Source organism: Lemur catta, chromosome 12 (genome assembly GCF_020740605.2).
Source record: "Lemur catta isolate mLemCat1 chromosome 12, mLemCat1.pri, whole genome shotgun sequence".
Taxonomy (NCBI): Eukaryota; Metazoa; Chordata; class Mammalia; order Primates; family Lemuridae; genus Lemur; species Lemur catta.
Window position 1 is genome coordinate 63,825,471 of NC_059139.1, and position 21,396 is coordinate 63,846,866.

Here is a 21,396-nt window from a genome sequence, read left to right on the forward strand (position 1 = left end):
GGATGACTCAGAGCTAGATCAGTTAGTGCTATTTCCAAAGGACTCTAAGTAAATGGGAACTGGCTAACTTCCATCCATCTATTCATTTTCTCACTCATTCATTCCCTTGGCCAATATTGATTAAGTACTTATTATGTTCCAGGCAATATGCTAGACATTGAATAAACATTGGTGAGCTAAACTGACATTGTCAATGCTCACAGTTTAGTGCGGGAGCCAGATGTTAAACAAGGAAGTGCATAGGTGATATGTAATTGCAAATTTTGATAAGTGTTTTAAGGAAAAGAATGGAGTAAGAAGAGAAAGAATGACAAGGAAGATCAGGAAAGCCTTTAAGATGAAAAAATATGTTACTAGATGAAGTTTAGTGCTATGTTATCTGACTTTTCAGATAGAAAATAGTTGAATTGTACATTGGCATAATTGAGCATAAACAGATAAATCTGCTCTTGAATGGATGACCCAGGCCACTGGACTCTCCAGAATGTGAGAATCCATGAAGCTGAGAGAATCAACAGTCCAACACCCCTGCACCCAATTAATTCTTGGTACAACAGTTAGAAAACTCAAAGCAGAAGAAATAGTAGGTACAGCAGCCTTAAACCAGTTACTGTTTTTTTCTCTAGTACAGGTGTACTTTAATTTTTAAAAAGTTAATATGTAAAAAATTGATATTTAAATAAACATGTAAATACTTTGCATTACAAAAGGATTCTTAGGTTTGAACAGTCACAAGGGGATTTATTTAAGTAATAAGCTCCCCTAATGCCTTTAAATTATTCAATTTGCCATCGTTTGATTTACATACAACCTTTCAGGAGTACATTTATTGTAGAACGCTCAGCACTCCTGCAATAAATATTCTCCTTGATCAATTATACTTCTGAGCTTTAGTCATCTGCTCAGCGGCATATCACATGCATATATTGCATGCCTTGTGCAACTGACACCTCGGTATTTGCAAGTGGCTGCAGCAGTATATTTTACAACATAAGATTTATACCAAAACATTAGAGAAATTCCTTTGTGAAATCTCTTCTAATAATATCACCCTTAGGCTTAAAATCTTGGGGATAAGGTAGGTGGCATATAATCAATGAGAACACCTGAGGTACTTGTACACATGTGAGGTGGAAAGTGGTTAATCCAGTGAATTAATTAGTGTAGACAGCCCAACTGGGTGACTCAACATCCAAAGTCTTTTTACCATGATAGTGACAGTCTTTCCTATAGTCTTTTTTTTCAATAAGTAGAGATTTTATTTGGGCCGTTTGAGGACTGCAACTCAGGAAGATAGATTCAAGTTGGCTTGAATATATGCCCTTTCCTATTATCTTAATGCTACATGTTTGCCTTAGTTCTCAGTTCCTATTAATCCGCAAAGGCATAAACATGGGAAAGAATGGAAACACCAGAGTCCATTCATTAATGAAATCATTAGCTATGCTACTTGGTTCCAAGCTCTATAAACTATTTAGTTGTCAGAGGGAGCATTGCTTTAGGTGGAATTTCAGAAATATAGAGCATAGTAGAGAGATAAAATAGAAAAAGATACCCCACTGCAGTAAAAATGAACAAAGTTCATGTTTATAATGCTTATCCAACATTTACTGTAAGCTAGGCACTGTATTAGATATATTATACAGATTTAAAGTTTTAATTCTTGCACAACCCAGTTAACAGGTATTATTGTTTCTATTGTTCAGATAAAGAATCTAAAGCTGAAAAATTTTGGTTTTTGCCCCCAAATACTAGGGCTAGGAAGAAATGAGATTCAAATCTTGTATTGGGTTTTGTAAACAGAACACATTTAAATTTAACAAATATATCTTAGGCACCCACTCTGGGAGAAGCACTGGGAATTCAAACATGAATAATTTATTAATAGATAAGATCCTTGCTTTCATGGAGCCTCTACTCTATTAGTTGGAAACATTAGGTAGCATTAGGTAGAAGTTGCTTGGGACTTGTTAACACCTTTCTTCATTCTCAAGTGAGTTTAGAACAATAAATATTTTATTTTAAGCAATGAATTTATCTTATTTCAATTGTCCACCAAAAAATGCATCGGAGAGTATATCAATTAAAATGCTTTTGGATACAAGTCATAGAAAACTCAACTCACTGGCTTCAACATGAATGGGAATTTCTAGCTCAAATGACTACAATGTTCACAGGTGATTATGGCTTCAGGGGAGTTTTGACTTGGCAGTCCAGGTGATTCATGCATTTATTAACTCATTTATTTGAGAAATATTTAGTGAGTACCCACAACATGCCAGATACTGTTCTAGTTACCTGAAATACAGCAGTGTACAAAACGGTCAACGTCTTTGATTTCCTGGAGCTTACAAAGTGGGGGGGGCACAGACAATAAACAAATACATATGCCAAGTAGTGGTAAGTGGTATGGGGAAAAATATTTCAGGGCACAGGAGTGACGAGAACTGTCATTTATATATGATGTTCAGGAAGGACAAAAAGAGAGGGAGGCATCTAAGTGAAAGGTGGAGGCATCTAAGTGAAAGGTGGAGCCATGATGGGGAAAGTGTGTTTCAAAATAAGGGAGTGTGAAAGAGTATTCCATCATGGGGAAAGTGTATCCCACAAGGAGGGAATAGGAAAGGCATTGAAGAAACTAGCCGGAGGCCAATGTGGCTGGAAAGTAGTGAGTAAGAGAAGAGTGCTGGGATATTAGTTCAGGCTTAGACAATGGTGACCCCATCACATGACTGGGTTTCATTCTGAGCATGGTGGAAGTCAATGGGAAATTTTATGCATGGAAGTAGTATAATCTAAGTTATGTCTTATAATGTTCACATCAAAGCCACTTGGCAATTTACATTCTTACTAAGAGAAATAATGTAAGCAGGTAGACCAAGGTTCCTGAAAAGAGTTGATGATATCTTTGGATTAGATGTCAGGGTGGTGAAAAGTGGTCAAGTTTAGGATATATTTTGATGGTAGAGCTGATAGAAATAACTGATAAATTAAATATTAAGTATGAGAGAAAGATAGGAACTAAGGATGTGAAGGAAAGAGGTAACATAATATGCTTCAGCTTACAGGATTGGCTCTTGGTTGACATCTAGGAACTTGGCTTTCGAAACATTCCCATTGATAAGGTTGTTTCACTCATCTGGTGCACTGAACACCTGCTTTCCTTCTGGAAGCCTAGAATTTTGGTAGTCATGCTAATTATTGTGCCTAAGTGATCAGCTCCCACTAAAAACCTTGCACTGTGAGTCTGAAGTGGGCTTTGTTGGGCAAAAGGACCGCACTCGTATTGCTGCATTTTTCCTGCATACGGGGCCACTGTCTTCAGTCACAGCATATATATGTTTATATTCTTGCTCTCAAATCAAAACAAAAAAAATTTTTTTACCACCATTCTTGTTTGTATATTTCAGATTTTTGTTTATTTGTTTTTGAGCCTAGTAAGACGTTCCTTTTGAAATATGCATTTTGACATTTGGATGTCTACATAAATGAATACTCATTCTTGAGCACAAGAGAATAGCAAAAGGACCCATCTGATGTTTAATATAACTTTAGAGAGTTCATTTGTAACCCTTTTAAAGGCAGGACATTCACATGGTTCTTTCATGGAGTAATTTCCCTTTAAATAAAGATAGATCCAAAGCAGATGTACTTAAAAATCAATCTCTTTCCTTTCATGATTTTTCACTTAAGTGACATTAATGAGATCCAAATGGTCTGTGGCTGTCCTTATCAGCACCTGCTTTCTTTTCCTATCCATTTTCTTCACAACCCATCCCTCCTGACCACCCACCTCCCCACCTAGAAATAAAACTTCCTTCACAGCCCAGTTGTCTTTTCCTTATTCCTTTTTCATTCCCTATCTCAGCTCTTTACTATGAAGGTAATTCCTTCTTTCTCATGTAGATATTTCTTTCTCTCTAGAGGGGAGGAGCAAGGGAGAAACATCTGACCATAAAGAACTTCCCTTTGGGGGAGTAGGGTTGGCTATGAACAATGCTCACATTAATAATTATTCTGCCAGCACACATTATATATTAGAAAATAGCTTACTAATTCTATTTCATTGACTTGCTTTATCCAGTGTCCACTGGAGACTATGTCTTATACAAACATGGGTCTATTCTCCCCATAATGTCTTCTAGAAACTTATTAACTGTATGCTTAGTAGAGTCTATTTTCATCACTCTTATAAACTGTCCTGCTATAATTTCAATAACATCTTGATTATTTCTTCTTCCTTTCTATGGAGGAGAGAAACAGCTGGAGGGAAGACAATGAAGATTTGAGGGGAAGGAGTATGTCTAGTGATTGTTGAAAGAGTGGCCATATGAGATTTTTGGCTCATGTGTTGGTAGTGACAACTTACAGAAAAGGACGGGGCATGTATTGTTGTAAAAGTAGCAAAAGGTTTGGTCACTGAATGGATAGTCATGGTATAGGAACAAAAATGAATATAAGTATCTAGAGATATGAACTAAAGGGAAGTCAGGTATGAAAATAAAACAAGGAATAGGGTTGAAACAAGGAATTGGGTTGTAACTTCCTTAAGTTCTTCTCTTTCTTTTAACTAAATCAAATGAGAGAAAAGACTTTTCTTCCCATTTTTGGTAATATAATAGAGGTAGGAATTTTTCTCTTCTATCATTTTCATTCTTCTCACCTTCCAAGTAAAGCATTTTGCTTGCACCCAGGAATGGTGGATCTGAAATAATATAATTCTTAAAAGCTGGTTTCTGTGTAAGCTTTCCTTCTTGCTAGCTTATATGGAGTCTTGCTTTTATATGCTCCCAAAGTGTGCTAAATCTGTTGACAACACCAAGCAAGAGGAGACATAGTTCATAATCCTCTGCAACGACTGGCAGTAGAACTGTCCTGAAGAAAAATACTCCTGCTAGCTCTCCCACCCTCTATTTCACTTCTACCACACTGTCAATAGATTAGAGTTGTGAATAGCAGAATATATCTCCGGTGAAAAATGTCATCAGACAAAGAGACATGATAAAAAACCATTAAACAGGGATTTTGATGCAGTTTCTATCAGAGTAAAACAAATAAATGGCTCACCTTTATGTACAATGGCTCCCTAAGATGATCAACAAGAATGCAAGCTTTTTCTTCCCACACAGGGTTGAGGTTCTTGTGTATTATCTTACTTCTAAAAACTTCTTTTCTTCCAATTTTAAACTTCACGTATGGATCACTTGTCCCTGTTAAAGAGATACAGATTGATCCATGTTAATTGTGCCTTTCTATAGAAGAGAATCACTCATTGAATTATCAGAAAGTATTTAAGGGAAGAAAAGTTAAATGAAACTTATCACATGGGAAAATAAGTGTTAAGTGTTTTTCCTAAAATTTTCCTTATATATTGAAGTGATAATATATTATTGTTATTATTGTATCTTCTGATCTTTATCCTGTAACCTTGCCCTGGTATTTAAAAACACTCTACTGCACACTGAATATGTACATTTAATTCAAGTTATAAATCATAGAGATTAATCTGACATTTGATATAATCTAGTAACTATAAAAAAGAAAATCAATGATCTTAGCTGATTTAACTATTAATATTTTGAGAGACAGTAAAACCCATGTACTCATTCAAATTTTCTCAGTCATGCCCTAGATGAACTATTGCCATTGGTTTCAAATATCATCTATGTGACTGCTACCACCTGCTAAAACATAAAAAGCTCCATAAGATCCAAGCCATTCGGATAACTGTTTTTTATATCTACAGCACTTAGTACAGAATATGAGATATTGTAGGTCCTCAGCAAACAGTTAGTGAACAAATGAATATATAAATGACTGGACAGAGGTAGTCTGTAAAATTGTTTGATGGAAATGAAAGAAAATTTAGAAATCTCTGCTCCAAGTAACTTTCCATAGCTAAATATTTCCAGTGTTTCCAGGCAAAATTTTATGAGGTCACCTTTCATAAATGAGTTCCAAAGCTCTCCTTTCCTGTGCAGACTACAAAACTCTTGTTCTCACAGTTATACCTGAGGGTGATAGCTGAGAACAAGGAAATGTCTCTGAGTGTCTAAAACAGTTGTCTCAAAGAACATGTGCTAAATCTCTTGCCCTTTCCTTGCAGGATCACTGTTTACTCTGCTTATGCAAAATTTTAACAATTTTTAGCACAAAGCATATTAGAAGATTAGGTGGCAAAAGGAGCCAGTGAGAGTGCATTAACAAATGACAATCTGAGATTAAGGAAGAAGAATTTTAAAATTTAAAAAGAAGTTACAAGATTTTTCACAAAATTGTTCTTTTAAGTCTACCCTACTTATCAGTTCTTTCAATAAATGTGAATGGCTTGAACTGCCCACTAAAGAGACATAGGTTAGCTGAATGCATAAATATACACAAGCCAAGTATCTGCGGTCTTCAGGAAACACATCTAATGCACAAGGATGAATTCAGACTCAAAGTGAAGGGATGGAAAAAATATTCCATGCAAATGGAAGCCAAAAGAAAGCTAGTGGAACAGTTCTGATTTCAGACAACAGTCTTCAAATCAACAAAAGTAATGAAAGACAAAGTTGGTCACTATATAGTGGTGAAGGGTACAATTCAACAAAAGACATAACAATTCTAAATATTTATGCACCTAACTCAGGTACACCCAGATTCATAAAGCAAATCCTATTTGATCTAAACAAAATGATAAACAGTAGCACTGTAACATCCGGGGACTTCAACACCCCTCTAAAAGAGCAGAAGAGATCCTCCAAACAGAAAATAAACAAAGAAACAATGGACTTAAACAGAACTCTATAGCAAATGGACCTGACTGATATTTACAGATAATGTTACCCAAAAAACACTGAATATATGTTTTTCTCATTAGCTCATGGGATATTCTCTAAGATTGACCATATCCTAGGCCACAAAACATGTCTCAAGAAATTTAAAGGAATAGAAATTATACCATGCATCTTCTCAGACCACAGTGGAATAAAATTAGTAATCCAACTCCAACAGAAACTGTCATCTCTACACAGAGTCACAGAAACTAAACAACTTTCTGCTGAACAATTACTGGGATAAGGAAGAAATTAGGATGGACATCAAAAGATTCTTTGAACTAAATGACAAAGGAGTCACAAGTTATAAAAAAATATGTGGGACACAGCTAAAGCAGTCCTGAGAGGAAAATTTATATCCATAAATGCCTAAATCCAAAAGACAGAAAGATCACAAATAACAATATAATGAATTGTCTCAAAGAACTTGAAAACAATGAGTAAACCAACCCCAAACCCAGCAGAAGAAAACAAATGGCAAAGATCAGAGCAGAACTAAATGAAATTGATAATAAAAAAACTATATGGAAAATTAATATAATAAAAAGTTAGTTCTTTGAAAAAATAAACAAAATTGACACGTCTCTTGCTAGATTAATCAGAAGCAGAAAAGAAAGGACTCTAACAAGCTCAGTCAGGAATGGAAAAGGAGAAATTAAAACTCATACCATGGAAATAAAAAATATCATCTATGAATACTATAAAAACCTCTACAGACATAAACCTGAAAATGTGGAGGAAATGGACAAATTATTAGAAACGCACAGCCTCCCCAGGCTCCATCAGGAAGAAATAGAATTTCTGAACAGACCAATATCAAGTACTGAAATTGAAGCAGCAATAAAAAATTTTCCTAAAAAGAAAAGTCCCAGACCAGATTGTTTCACACCCAAATTTTATCAGACTTACAAAGAAGAACTGGTGCCTATCCTGCAGAAATTATTCCACAACATTGAGAAGGAAGGAATTCTCCCCAACACATTCTATGAAGCCAACATCACCCTGATACCAAAATGAGGACAGCCCACAACAAAAAAAGACAACTACAGACCAATATCCCTTATGAATATAGATGCAAAAATTCTCAACAAAATCCTAGCAAACTGAATTCAGGTACTTATCAAAAAAATAATCAATCACAACCAAGTGGGCTTCATCCCAGAGATGCAGGAATGGTTCAACATATGCAAATCTATAAATGTAATTCCACATAAATAGAAGTAAAAATAAAGACCATACGATCCTTTCAATAGACACAGAAAAAGCATTTGACAAAATTCAGCACTTTTTTTTTATTAGAATGTTTAACAAAATAGGCATAGATGGGACTTACCTAAAAATGATACAAGCTATATATCACAAACCCACAGCCAACATTTTACTGAACAGGGAACAATTGAAAGCATTCCCACTTAGAACTGGAACCAGACAAGGTCACTCTCAATCACCACTTCTATTCCACATAGTGCTAGAAGTCCTAGCCAGAGCACTCAGACAAGAGAAAGAAATGAAGGGCATCCAAATGGGGGCAGAAGAGGTCAAACTATTGCTCTTTGCTGACGATATTATCTTATATCTAGAAAACCCCAAAGATTCTGCCATGAGACTACTGGAATTGATAAACAAATTCAGCAAAGTCTCAGGTTACAAAATCAATGTACAGAAATCAATAGCATTCCTATATGCCAACAACAGTCAAACTGAGAACCAAATCAAAGACTCAATACCCTTCACAATGGCAACAAAGAAAATAAAATACCTAGGAATATATTTAAGTAGGTAAAAGACCTCTACAGGGAGAACTACGAAACACTGAGGAAGGAAATAGCAGAGGACATAAACAGGTGGAAAACCATACCATACTCATGAGTCCTCAGAATCAACATTATTAAAATGTGTATACTACCCAAAGTGATCTACAGATTCAATGTAATCCCTATTAAAATACCAACATCATTTTTTGCAGATCTAGAAAAAAATAATTCTACGCTTCATATGGAACCGATCCTGTATAGCAAAAGCAATATTAAGCAAAAAGAACAAATTGGGAGGCATCAATTTACCAGACTTCAAGTTATACTACAAGCCTATAGTATCTAAAACAGCATGGTACTGGCAAAAGAACAGAGACATAGATCAATGGAACAGAACTGAGAACACAGATATAAAATCATCTTCATGTAGCTATCTAATCTTTGACAAAGAAGACAAAAACATACGCTGGGGAAAAGAATCCTTATTCCATAAATGGTGCTGAGAAAATTGGATAGCCACATGTAGAAGACTGAAATAGGATCCACACCTCTCACCTCTCACAAAAATCAACTCATGGTGGATAACAGACTTAAACCTAAGCCATGAAACTATAAGAATTCTAGAACAAAATGTTGGAAAAACTCTTATAGACATTGGCCAAGAGAAAGAATTTATGAAGAAGACCCCAAAGGCAATCACATCAAAAGCAAATAAATGGGACCTGATCAAATTAAAAAGCTTCTGCACAGCCAAGGAAACTATCATGAGAGCAAACAGACAACCTACAGAATGAGAGAAAATAGTCACATGCTACACATCTGATCAAAGGCTGATAACTAGAATCTATATAGAACTCAGGAAAATCAGCAAGAAAAAAAGCAAACAACCCCATAAAAAAGTGGGCAAATGAGATGAACAGAAACTTTTCAAAAGAAGACAGATTAATGGCCAACAAACATAAAAAAATGCCCAATATCTTTAATCATCAGGGAAGTGCAAATCAAAACCACAATGAGATATCAATTATCTCCAGTGAGAGTAGGCTTTATCAAAAAGTCCCAAAAGAATAAATGTTGCTGTGGATGTAGAGAGATAGGAACACTCATACACTGTTGGAGGGACTGCAAACTAGTGCAACCTCTGTGGAAAGGAATATGGAGATACCTCAAAGAGCTACAAGTAGAACTACCATCTGATCCAGCAATCCCATTACTGGGCATCTACCCAAAGGAAAAAAAGACATTCTATAAAAAAAGACATCTGCACTAGAATGTTTATAGCAGCATAATTCACAATTGCAAAGATGTGGAAACAACCCAAGTGCCCATCAATACACGAGTGGATTAATAAAATGTGGTATATGTATATACCATAGAGTTCTATTCAGCCATAAAAAAACAATGGTGATACAGCACCTCTTGTATTATTCTGGATAGAGTTGGAGCCCATTCTACTAAGTGAAATATCACAAGAATGGTAAAATAAGCCCCACATGTACTCACCATTAAATTGGCACAAATCAATCAACACTTATGTGCACATACAGTAATAACATTCATTGGCTGTCAGGCAGGTGGGAGGGATGAGGAGGGGATGGGTATATTCACACCTAATGGGTGCAGTGTGCACTATCTGCGGGATGGACACGCTTGAAGCTCTGACTCGGGTAGGGCAAAGGTAATATATTGACTTAAACATTTGTACCCCTGTAATATGCTGAAATATAAAAAAAGAAACTTCAGAAAGCCTATAAAAAATTGTTCTTTTTAGAGTACTTTGGAATCAGAGCAAATGGTTCCAAGAGAAACTTAAGACTTATAGGAGACAGATGGCAGCAAAACTGAAATGGACCCCCCAAAATAAAAACAACATGGTGTGAGTACAAGAATAAATAGGTGAGTGGTCTAGATTCCTTAGAAACCTCAAAAATAGGCTAATGGGAACATTCTATTTGATAAAGTTTACAACCAAAAAAATGGAAAAAAGATGAACTGTTAAGTAGATGGTTCTAGGAAACTTGACTGATTATATGGACTAAGGTGAAGCCATACCCCCACCTGGTGCCATATGCAAAGATGGACTCTTGACAACTCAAATAGCTGGATGTGAATTGTGAATATATAAAGCCAATAGAACATATAGGATTCAAAATGGAGGGAAAGATTTCTTAAATAAGCAAAAACTTGAGAGCACAAAACATAATCCAGAGAGAGAGAGAGAGAAAGAGAAAGAGAGAGATATCTATATACAGTTACGAATTTCTGTTAAACTAAGGATACTGTGGAAAAAAGTTAACCAACAGATGCCATGCTGGAAATATTTTCAGTGCCTGAACAGACAGGAGATTAATATATTGAGTACATATGAACTTTTGAAAATCAGATAGGAAACCCAAACAGGGAAATAGTTAAATTTTATGAGCAGTCAATTCACAAGAAGGAAAGCCCAAATAACAAACAAGTAATTGAAGAAATTATCAAAAACAGTAGTAATCAGAAAAATACAAATAACTAAAACAATGAGTTCACTGATTGGAAGCACAAAAATTAGAAAGTCAGTTGTTGTAAACCTATATATCACTTTGTAGGCCAGCTTACATATTTTGAATAGCTTTCCTGCCTCCTGGAAGTTGAAGCCAGTGCTTGGTCTTCCAGGCTTCCTTGCAGCTAGTGATCAGTTTGCACTCACCAATGTCAGGCTTGGTGTTCCAGTTACGGCTGCTGCGTAACAAACCACCCTGAAACTCGGTGGTGTGAAACAGCTATTTTATTATGTTCAGGGGTTCTGTGGTACAGGAATTCAGACAGGGTGTGGTGGAGTTGGCTTGTCTCTGCTCCAGGAGGTCTGGGGCCTCAACTGGGAAGACTCACATGGTTAGAAATTGGAATCACCTGAATGCACTTGTATGCTGGCTGTAGGCTGATAGCTCAGCTGGGCTGTTGGCTAAATACCTACATGTGGCCACTCCGCACGGTCTTCCTGTGTAGGCTAGTATGGCTTCCTTCCAGCATGGCAGCCGGATTCCAAGCTCAAGAATCGCAAGGTGGAAGTGCATGACTGTTTAATGATCACTATACTTTATTTATCAAGGAAGTTATTATACAAAGACCTGGTCAGGTTGAACAGACAGACATAAACCCCACCACTTAATGTGAGGAACGTGAGGGTCACATTCTAAGAAGAGCACGTGGGATGGGAAATATCATTAAAATCATTCTTTGGGAAATAAAAGTTGCTGCTCTTAGACATGGAAGAGAGCAATGTGAGGAAGGAACAGCGGAGGAAGAGGCTGGGCAAAAACAAGGACTTTCAGAAGTGGCAGTTGTGGAAGTCCATTGTTCTGTGCTCAGCATCTGCAGTGGAAACCGTAGTTCCTACTGTGTGGTTCTTATGCACTGAGATGGCCTTAATGTTCCCCTCAGCTTGAAGAAACTTGACATAGTTTTATTCCTCACTATAGGTCCCTGACCTCCCTTTTCTTAGAGCATTTACCTTAGAAAACTTGCAATTGTAAATTTTTCCTGTGCCCTTTTGAGATGTAAATTGTATCCCTGTCTCTTGCTAATTTAACAATCCAGGGACATCTTTCTCAAAGACCAGGAAGCCATCTATTTGAAATGTGATCAAGAAAGATAGGGTCCCTGTCTCCCAGTCTCTGTGGGAGGGTAGAAACCTAACTTAGATCAGTGTTATTTAACAAACACAGACTGAACAACCTCTCCCCCCTGTAAGAAACCACCTGTAAATATCCTGTAGCTCACCCCAGTGCTTAAAAACGCTCCCACCTTTTGTTTCAGTAGAATTGAGTTCATTCTCTCTCCCCTATTGCAATAGTCTTCAATAAAGCCTTCCTTGCTGTTTTTAACGATTGTCTGTGTAAGTTTTCTCTTTAACACATGTAAGAACAGTCGGGTAGAGTGGCTGCATATTGCTCTTGTCTACCTAGCTGAGGTAGATACCATTATTGGTTCCAATTCTAACACCTCCCTGTATCCAATGTCTTGGTAATCCCTCCTGCTATGGGCAGACTTTGCACTCGACTATATGACTTACTTTGGCCCAAGATTTAAGTAGACAAAGTCCTGAGTTTAGTAGACAGAGGCTTGAAATGTGCTCGTAAAGTGGGCATGATCCCTCTTATTGCTTCTCCTATTGCCATGAGAAAAACATACCTGCCAGCTCACTGGTCCCAGGGAGAAGGATATAAGATGTGTGAAGCAAACACTCCACCACCTCAGCCTGCAGCAGAGCCACTAAGCCAATCCATCAACTTATAAGCAAAAAATACATGCTTATTGTTGGACGCAACTGAGATTTTGTGATTAAATAGGCAACACAATTGTGCTATGAGTTGACAAACACATTAGGCTTGTAGCCTAATTTGCTGGCCCTCCTAGAGATGCCATACACTGATTTTCTTGAGTACATTCATTTTTTTCTAGAGTGGGTTCTGATTGCAGCTAAGATCTTTTTTTAGTGACACAGTGGGTAATATCTAGTGTTGGTGATGATGTGGGCAGATTGGAAACCTTGCATTCTACTGATGGAAGGACAGAATGTTTTAGCAATTTCAGAAAGCAGGCCGGGCGCGGTGGCTCACGCCTGTAATCCTAGCACTCTGGGAGGCCGAGGTGGGTGGATTGCTTGAGCTCAGGAGTTCGAGACCAGCCTCAGCAAGAGCAAGACCCTGTCTCTACTAAAAATAGAAAAATTATCTGGCCAACTAAAATATATATATATAGAAAAAATTAGCCGGGCATGGTGGCGCATGCCTGTAGTCCCAGCTACTCAGGAGGCTGAGGCAGTAGGATTGTTTAAGCCCAGGAGTTTGAGGTTGCTGTGAGCTAGGCTGATGCCACGGCACTCACTCTAGCCTGGGCAACAAAGCAAGACTCTGTCTCAAAAAAAAAAAAAAAAAAAAGCAACCTGCCCATTTCTTGTGAAATTATGTGCATGCCTTATGACCCAGCATAAGTATTTATTCCAGGTAATTTTTGTGTTGGTCTCTAAGGGACTATATCTGAAGATATGTACTGCAACATTATTTGTGGCTATAGCTACATAGCTGTCTATCACACAGGAGGGGAAAGATAAAATGCGATAGACACATACATGGAATACTAGCAAGCAGTTAGAAACAAGGAATTTGCTTAACAGCATCCTCAATCCATCTCAAAAACAAAGTGATGAGTAATAAATACAAGAAACAATATCTGTAAGACATCATATAGGTAAATAAAAAACCCAATCACACAAAAAGAGTTTATATTCTACAGGGATGTGTACAACTCAAGAGAACATATCAAGTATATAGTGTAGTCATGTATGTGAGCCCAAGGAACCTGAAATGGGAAATATCATATGAAGGAGGATAAATAAAAGCGGTGGAGGGGTCTCGCCTAGGCCAATAATACAATGTCACTGCTGTAGGAGTGTGACCAATCCTGTGCTTTAAAAAAGGGGGGGTGGAGGAAAAGACAGACAAATGAAAGAAATGACAGAAAAAATGGAATAATGAAGAGGAGGGAAGGAAGGGAGTGAAAGAAGGGAGGGAATAAAAGGAAGGAAGGAAGGAAGCAAAGAAGGAAGGAAGGAAGACCAATTATATCAAATAAGCCGGTTTAGCCAAAAATGCAGACACAGGAGAGTCAGAGGGGCTCTGGCAAAGCCTCACCCAACAGTGCCCATATGGGGCTGCCTGGAGCTTTGCTGTCAGACTTTAAGCACAGCAGCTCTGAAGTCAAGGTGATCCCAATCAGGTGTTCCCAACGATTTGGTGCCTATATTTGGATTAGTTCTTGTTTCTGTTAAGAACTGTTTAAAGATTAGGGCTGTCACAGAAAAGTTGGCTTAAGTTCCTTGTTCCTTATACCCAATTTTATTCAGATTTCATGCATGACTGCTGATGCATTATTGTGCTGTTTACTTGCCCCAGCCTTCATTTTCTGCAGTCTTGGATGCTTTCTGTAATTCTGGGTCTGTTCCCTGCCCTGGTAGTTCTCACGCTGTTTGAGTGTCAGGCTCTGGCCCTGCACACACCCCAGATGAGTCCATTCCCCTATTTATAATAAGAGCTGAAGTTTTTCTTAGACTACCAGATTCCACACCTGAAACAAGAGATGCCTCATCTCTACCTTCTACCCCAGCTTTGACCCAGGACTTTGCCTCTATCTTTGCCTCATCTCTGCCAATAGTCCAGTGAATGAATGCAGAAACTGTGTCATTTTCTGTAACAATTGGAATTTAAAAAACAAGTGTTCAAGTCTTATTTTTATGATTGGCTATGTTTTTTAAAAATGGAATTTTAGTAAAATGATTACTACTCAGTGCCTACCTCCAGCAACTAGAAATTAATTAATCTATCATAAAAAATAGAACATATATTTGGAGCCAGATGGGCTGGGTTAAAATTTAGACTCTTCTGTTTACTAGCTGATAAAGTTATTTAAATGCTCTGTGCATTAGTAATATAGAAATTACATAAACAAAACCCTTAGAGGGTTTTGCAAGAATTAAATAGATCAATTTATATAAAGTACTTAGAGTAGAGCCTTTGTGCATGGTATATGGTAAGCACCCAATAAATGTTAGCTGTTAATACTACTTAAGAGAATATATAATAATAACAGTAATAATACTAATAAACACTTGCCTCATATTTCATTATAAAACAAAGTCAACACCTTCATCTTTCTGCACCCACCTTTTTCTTTGTCATTTTTATAAAAGGGCAAGTGTTATAACTTCTGTCTATGTCCCGTTCTTCAGGGGCACAGTAAAAGGGAACAGGGCAACATTTATGTCCCTGGACACCACTCTATGGGCCACTTCAAAGATGGTCATCTTTGCAGATTCTTCTCTGATGGCAGCAGCAGGAAGGAGAGGCTAGAAGCACATTACAGAGCTTGTGGCTTCCCTTGCTAAGCCACTGCATCCCTTCCACATGTGCTCTGCATCCCACCCTATCTCAGCTGCTCAGCTAGCTCGGTGTTTTCTCTATCACCTTCAACTTCTACTTCTTGACTAGCAGCTCTTCCTCAGCATTCAAACATGCTCCATGATCCCTTACCCTAAACTACCCTGCCCTCCAGGTACTACTCGTTTTGAATGTCTGCGAAACTTCTCAAGTGTTTTCTATACATGTCCATTTCAAATTTTATATCTTTTTATCTCTCTTTACCCTTTAAGCCATTTCATTGAAGCTTCTGCTTCCATTCATTCTCTGAGAAGGTCTTCCCAAGGTCACCATGGCCTCCATGTTATGAACTCATGTTACCCATGACCTGTCTGCACACTCAACACTATTGACCACTCCCTCCTTCTGCCTTCTACTTCATGGCCCTGACCTCTTCTTTGGCCACTCTTCTATTCTTTCCCAGCTCTCACTTGGCAAGTATTCTCTTCATGCATTTCATGTTTTCTTAAAACCTCTACCATCCATTCCCATGGCTTTAAATTCCAATCATATGCTGATGACCAATTACATCTACAGTCCAGAACTTTTCCTGCTGCCTTATGAAACCTCCACTTCGGAACTAGACATCCCTCTGTTAACATGTGCAAAACTTAATTCTTGATCTTCTCTTCTGCTCTGCCTACTTCCCCTTTAGGCTTTGCTGTCTCAGTTAATGGCTCCATTATTTGACCACTGTTCAAGGAAGAACCCTGAAATTAATCTTAATGCCTCCTTTTCTTCACACTTTGTATCTAGGGTACTACCAAGTCTGATCAATTCTCCTTCAAAATATACTTGGATCTATCTTCTCTGCTCCCATTCTAGTTAAGCGACCATGATTTCTTCCCTGTACTATAATAGCCTCCTAACTGGGCTTTCCATATCCACTGTGGCCCCTTCCATTGATTCTCTATATAGCAGCCAGATTGACATTTTAAAACCACAAATTTAATCTTCTACTTCTTTGCTTAACACATCTCAACAACTTTCAATTACATCTTGTCTTAGTTCGCTCGGGGTGTTCTAACAAAATACACTAAACTCAGTAGCATATAAATAGAAATTTCTTACAGTTCTAAAGGCTAAGAAGTCCAAGACCAAGGCACCATCAGATTTGGTGTTTGGTGAGGGCCCACTTTGGTTCATAGATGGCACCTTCTTACTGCATCCTCAAGTGGGGAAGGTGCAAGGCGCTCTCTGGGGCCTCTGTTATAAGGACACTAATTCTGCCCATGAGGGCTCTACCCTCATGACCTAGTTACCGCCCCAAAGGCCCCACTTCTTAATATTATACCACCACATTGGGGATTAGGTTTCAACATATGAATTTTGAGGGGACACAAATATTCAGACCCATGGCACACCTACGATAAAATCCAAAATCTGTAATGTGGTTTATAGGACTTGCCACTTCTCCAACTTCATCTTGGGCCCCTTACTATGTTCCAGCTCACTTACTAGTGGAAGTTATTTTCTGCTTCTAGTTTTTGTATATGCTAGTTAGTATCTTTGCTTGAAAAGATCCTCCTTCTCTTCCCCTTTTGCCTGGTTGATACTTTCTCATCTTCCAGGTCTCAATTTAAATATAATTTTCACAGGGATACCTTCCCCAACCTCCCCATTGAATTAGGTCTCCCTGCTATTTCCATTGACATATATTCTTTTCCTAGTAGCACTAATCATTATATGAGTTATATTTGTATGTATACATTTGTAGTATGTATGCCTACCTGTTTATTGTATGTTTTTACCCCACTGAATGCAGCCCCCTGAAGACCAGCATTCTACTGTAGTACATGGCACAGTGTTTGGGGGGCAGAGTAGGCACTCAGTAAGTTTATTTTTGTTTTTTGTTTTGTTTTTAGCATCAGCTAATTATGCTTAATAATTTTTAAACCACTTTATTGAGGTATGATTAACATGTAAAAAGCTTTATTTATTTAATGTATAAAACTCAACAAATAAGTAAACATGGTGAAACCATCACCACTATCAAGACCATAGACATATCTATCACCTTCCAAAGTTTCCTCCTTCCCTATTATTATTATTTTATGGTAATAGTATTTAAGAAAATATCTACCGTTTTAGAAAATGCTTAGAATACAATATAGTATTATTAGCTATAGGCACTGTGCTGTGCAGATCTCTAGAACTTATTTATTTTGCATAATTGAAAGTTTGTATCCTTTAACCATCATCTCTCTACTTCCCCCATCCCAGGCCTTGGCAATCACCATCCTACTCTCTGCTTTTGTGAATCTGAATATTTTATATTCCACATATAAGTGAGATAATTCAGAATTTGTCTTTCTATGTTTAGCTTATGTTACTTAGCATAATGTCCTCCAGGTCTATCCGTATGTTGCAAATGACAGGATTTCCTTCTTTCTTCTTCTTTATTTTTAATTGACAAATAAAAATTATATATACTTATGGTGTATAACATGATGTTTTAAACTATGTATACACTGTGGAATGGCTAATTAAACTAATTAACATGTATTACTTCATGTGCTTATTTGTGGTGAAAACACTTAAAAATCTCTCAGCAATTTTCCTGTATCTAATATATTGTTATTAACTATAGTCACCATGTTGTACAACAGATTTCTTGAACTTATTCCTCCCATATAACTGAAATTTTGTATCCTTTGACCAACATCTTGCCAATCTCCCCTACTCCCAACCTTGGAACCCCTCAGCCCATGGTAACTACCATTCTACTCTTTGGCTTCTTTGATTTTGACTCTTTTATATCTCATGCATAAATGAGATCATGTAGTATTTGTCTTTCTGTGCTTGCCTTATTCATTTAGCATAAAGTCCTCCAGGATCACCCATGTTGTTGCACATGGCAGGATTTCCTTCTTTTTAAAGGCTGAATAATATTGCATTATATATATATACCACATTTTCTGTATCCATTTTTCTTAGTCTGTTCTGGGCTGCTATAAAAAAAACCTTAGACTGGGTAATCTGTAAACAACGTAAGTTTATTTCTTACAGTTCTAGAGACTGGAAAGCCAAGATCAAGGTGCTGGCAATCTTGATGTCTGGTGAAGGATTGCTACCTGTTTCCAAGATGGCACCTTGTTGCTATGTCCTACATGGTGGAAGGCATAGGACAAATGGCCATAGCTAGTCCTCTCAAACCCATTATAAGGGTATTATTAATCCCATTCATGAGAACAGAGTACTTTAACTTAATCACCTACTAAAGCCCCCACCTCATAAAACTATCACATTGGGTCTCAGGTTCCAACATATGAATTTTGGGGGGACATATACTTTCAAACCATTCATCCATTGGTAGACATTTAGGTTGTTTCCATATTTTGGCTACTGTGAATAATGTTTCAATAAACATGAGAGTGCTAATATCTTTTCTAGATCCTTTTTTTAATAACAGCCAGACTAACAGGTGTGAGGTGATACTTCAGTGTGATTTTAATTTACATTTTGCTGATAATCAGTGATGATGAGGAATTTTCATATGCTTGTTAGCTATTTATATGTCTTCTCTGGAAAAATGTCTATTCAGGTCCTTTGCTTATTTTTAAAAATTGAGTTGTGGCTGCACATGGTGGCTCATGCCTGTAATCCTAGCACTTTGCGAAGCCAAAGTGGGAGGATTGCTTGTGGCCAGGAGTTCAAGACCAGCCTGAGCAACATAGCAAGACCCCATCTCTGCAAAAAAATAGAAAAATTAACCAGGCATTGTGGTGCACATCTATAATCCCAGCTATTCGGGAGGCTGACAAAGGAGGATCACTTGAGCCCAGGCATTCGAGGTTGCAGTGAGCTATAATGAAGCCAGTGCACTCTAGCCTCAGCAACAGAGTGAGACCTTGTCTCAGAAAACAAAAACAAACAAACCGGAAAAAAGAAGGTTTTTTTGTTTGTTTGGGTTTTTTTTTTCCTATTGAGTCATAGTAATTCCTTATATATTTTAGATATCAGCTTCTTATCAGATGTGTGGTGGGCAAATATTTTCTCCCACTGCATAGATTGCATTTTCATTTTGTTGATTTTTTGGCTTTTTTTGCTGTGCAAATCTCTTTAGTTTAATATATTCCCATTTGTCTATTTTTTATTTTGTTGCCTATGATTTTGGTGTCACACCCCAAAAATCATTGCCAAGACCTATGTCGAAGAATGTTTGTTCTGTTTCACTCTGGTAGTTTTTCAGTTTCATGTCTTATATTTAAGTCTTTAATCTATTTTGAATTGATATTTGTATATGGTGTGAGATAGGGTCAAATCTCATTCTTATACATATGGACATCCAGTTTTCCCAGCACCATTTATTGAAGAGAATTTTTTCCTCCCATGTGTGTTCTCAGCATATTTCTCAAAAATTATTTGGCCATATATGGTGAATTTATTTCTAGACCCTCTATTCTGTTCCATTGGTCTATGTGTCTGTTTGTATGCCAGTTCCATACTGGTTATACTTCTGTTGTTGATTTTTATTTTCATGCCATTGTGGTCAGAAAAGATAGATATGATTTCAATCTTCTTAAATTTGTTAAGACTTGTTTTGTGGCCTAACATATGATTTATCCTGGTATCCTGGAGGCAGTTTTGTGTGTGCTTGGGAATAATGTGTATTCTTCTGCTGTTGGATGAAATGTTCTGTATACGTCTGTTAGGTCCATTTGGATACTGTAAATAATACTAACATTGACAAGTAACTTATTCTGGTCTATAAAACTCTCACAATTATAATTTATTTAATCACTACCATGTCTCAGGAAGTCTACTATTGCCTCTGTTTTACAGATGAGAAAACCAGGTCATATTATTGGTAAGAATGTGGCAGGATCTGTCTCAAATCTAGAGGCCAGTTCAGCTAGTGCTTTTTCTTGTACATCATCACAAAACATTCACCCATTTCAAGGTGTTGTTACCATGCTCTATTTCTTTGTTCCCCCAAAACTGTGAATAATCTTGTTATAAGAAAAGTGATCTCAGAAAACCCGGCCTTGTTGGGTTTCTCAGCAGTTATTGCTATTAGTATCCAACTCCATTTAGTTTAGCTATTATATACAAATACTGATATAATTCCAGTAATGTAGCACAGAGACCTAGATACACAAAAGTAAATCTTTTTGCGAAGAAATTTGTTGCTTGCTCTTACCCAGAAACATTTTCTTCAACCACTGTATAGGTTAACTGGTAAGATCTCCTGAGGGTTAGGTACAGCTGGGTCTTAGAATCCTGCCAGGTGGTCCACTAGTTCTTGATGACATCACTTACATTATAAAAGGGAACTTAGATCACTACAGCTAGGATTTATTAAACACTTACTATATCAGATATAACATACCACGTAACAAGCCTATGAGATGAGCTCTGCTGAGTTTACAGTTGAAGAAACTGCAGCATGAAACAGGTGTGTGAATTCCCTGAAGTTGCACAGCTAGTCTGCTGGAATTGAACTTAACTGCTACACTAGATTGCCTCCAAATAGAACACTTTTCATAATTTGTGTCATATCCTTGATGCCATTTGAGACAGTAAATATCCAGTGACCTAAAGAAGTAAAATTCCAGCTAACAAGAGTAGGTCTAAGAGTTAACACATTTTTGAGTCTGCAACAGACACAAAGATGTCAGGGACTGTTGTCAGGGAGAGAAAGAGGCTTTTTTTTTAGGGTCTCTGAAAACACATTATGATGGTCCAATATTCTATAAATGTGTGGCTTTGGTCACAGAGGGGGCTGGTTTGGAGATGGGAAATATGTCACCAAATTTCATAACTACAGGAAAAGCAGATGCAGATGTATGCTCATGGCAAGCCAGGCATCTAATTTTCTCTGCTTTGTTTTGACTTTATAGGTAAAATTTACTACATTTCTCTCTT

The 21,396-nt window shown here is 37.3% G+C and overlaps 1 protein-coding gene across 15 annotated transcripts in view; it reads right to left on the minus strand.

Annotated features, from left to right (window-relative positions):
* Positions 1-21,396, minus strand: part of MCTP1 (multiple C2 and transmembrane domain containing 1) — a 488,669-nt gene that overhangs the window by 216,566 nt on the left and 250,707 nt on the right. For all 15 annotated transcript variants that reach the window (XR_006738667.1, XM_045566489.1, XM_045566488.1 and 12 more), the window contains exon 3: positions 5,068-5,210. Coding sequence is in view for 14 of the 15 variants with exons in the window: in XM_045566489.1 (XP_045422445.1) it covers positions 5,068-5,210 (143 nt within the window). In the remaining variant the exon portion in view is untranslated. The remainder of the gene's footprint in view (positions 1-5,067; positions 5,211-21,396) is intronic.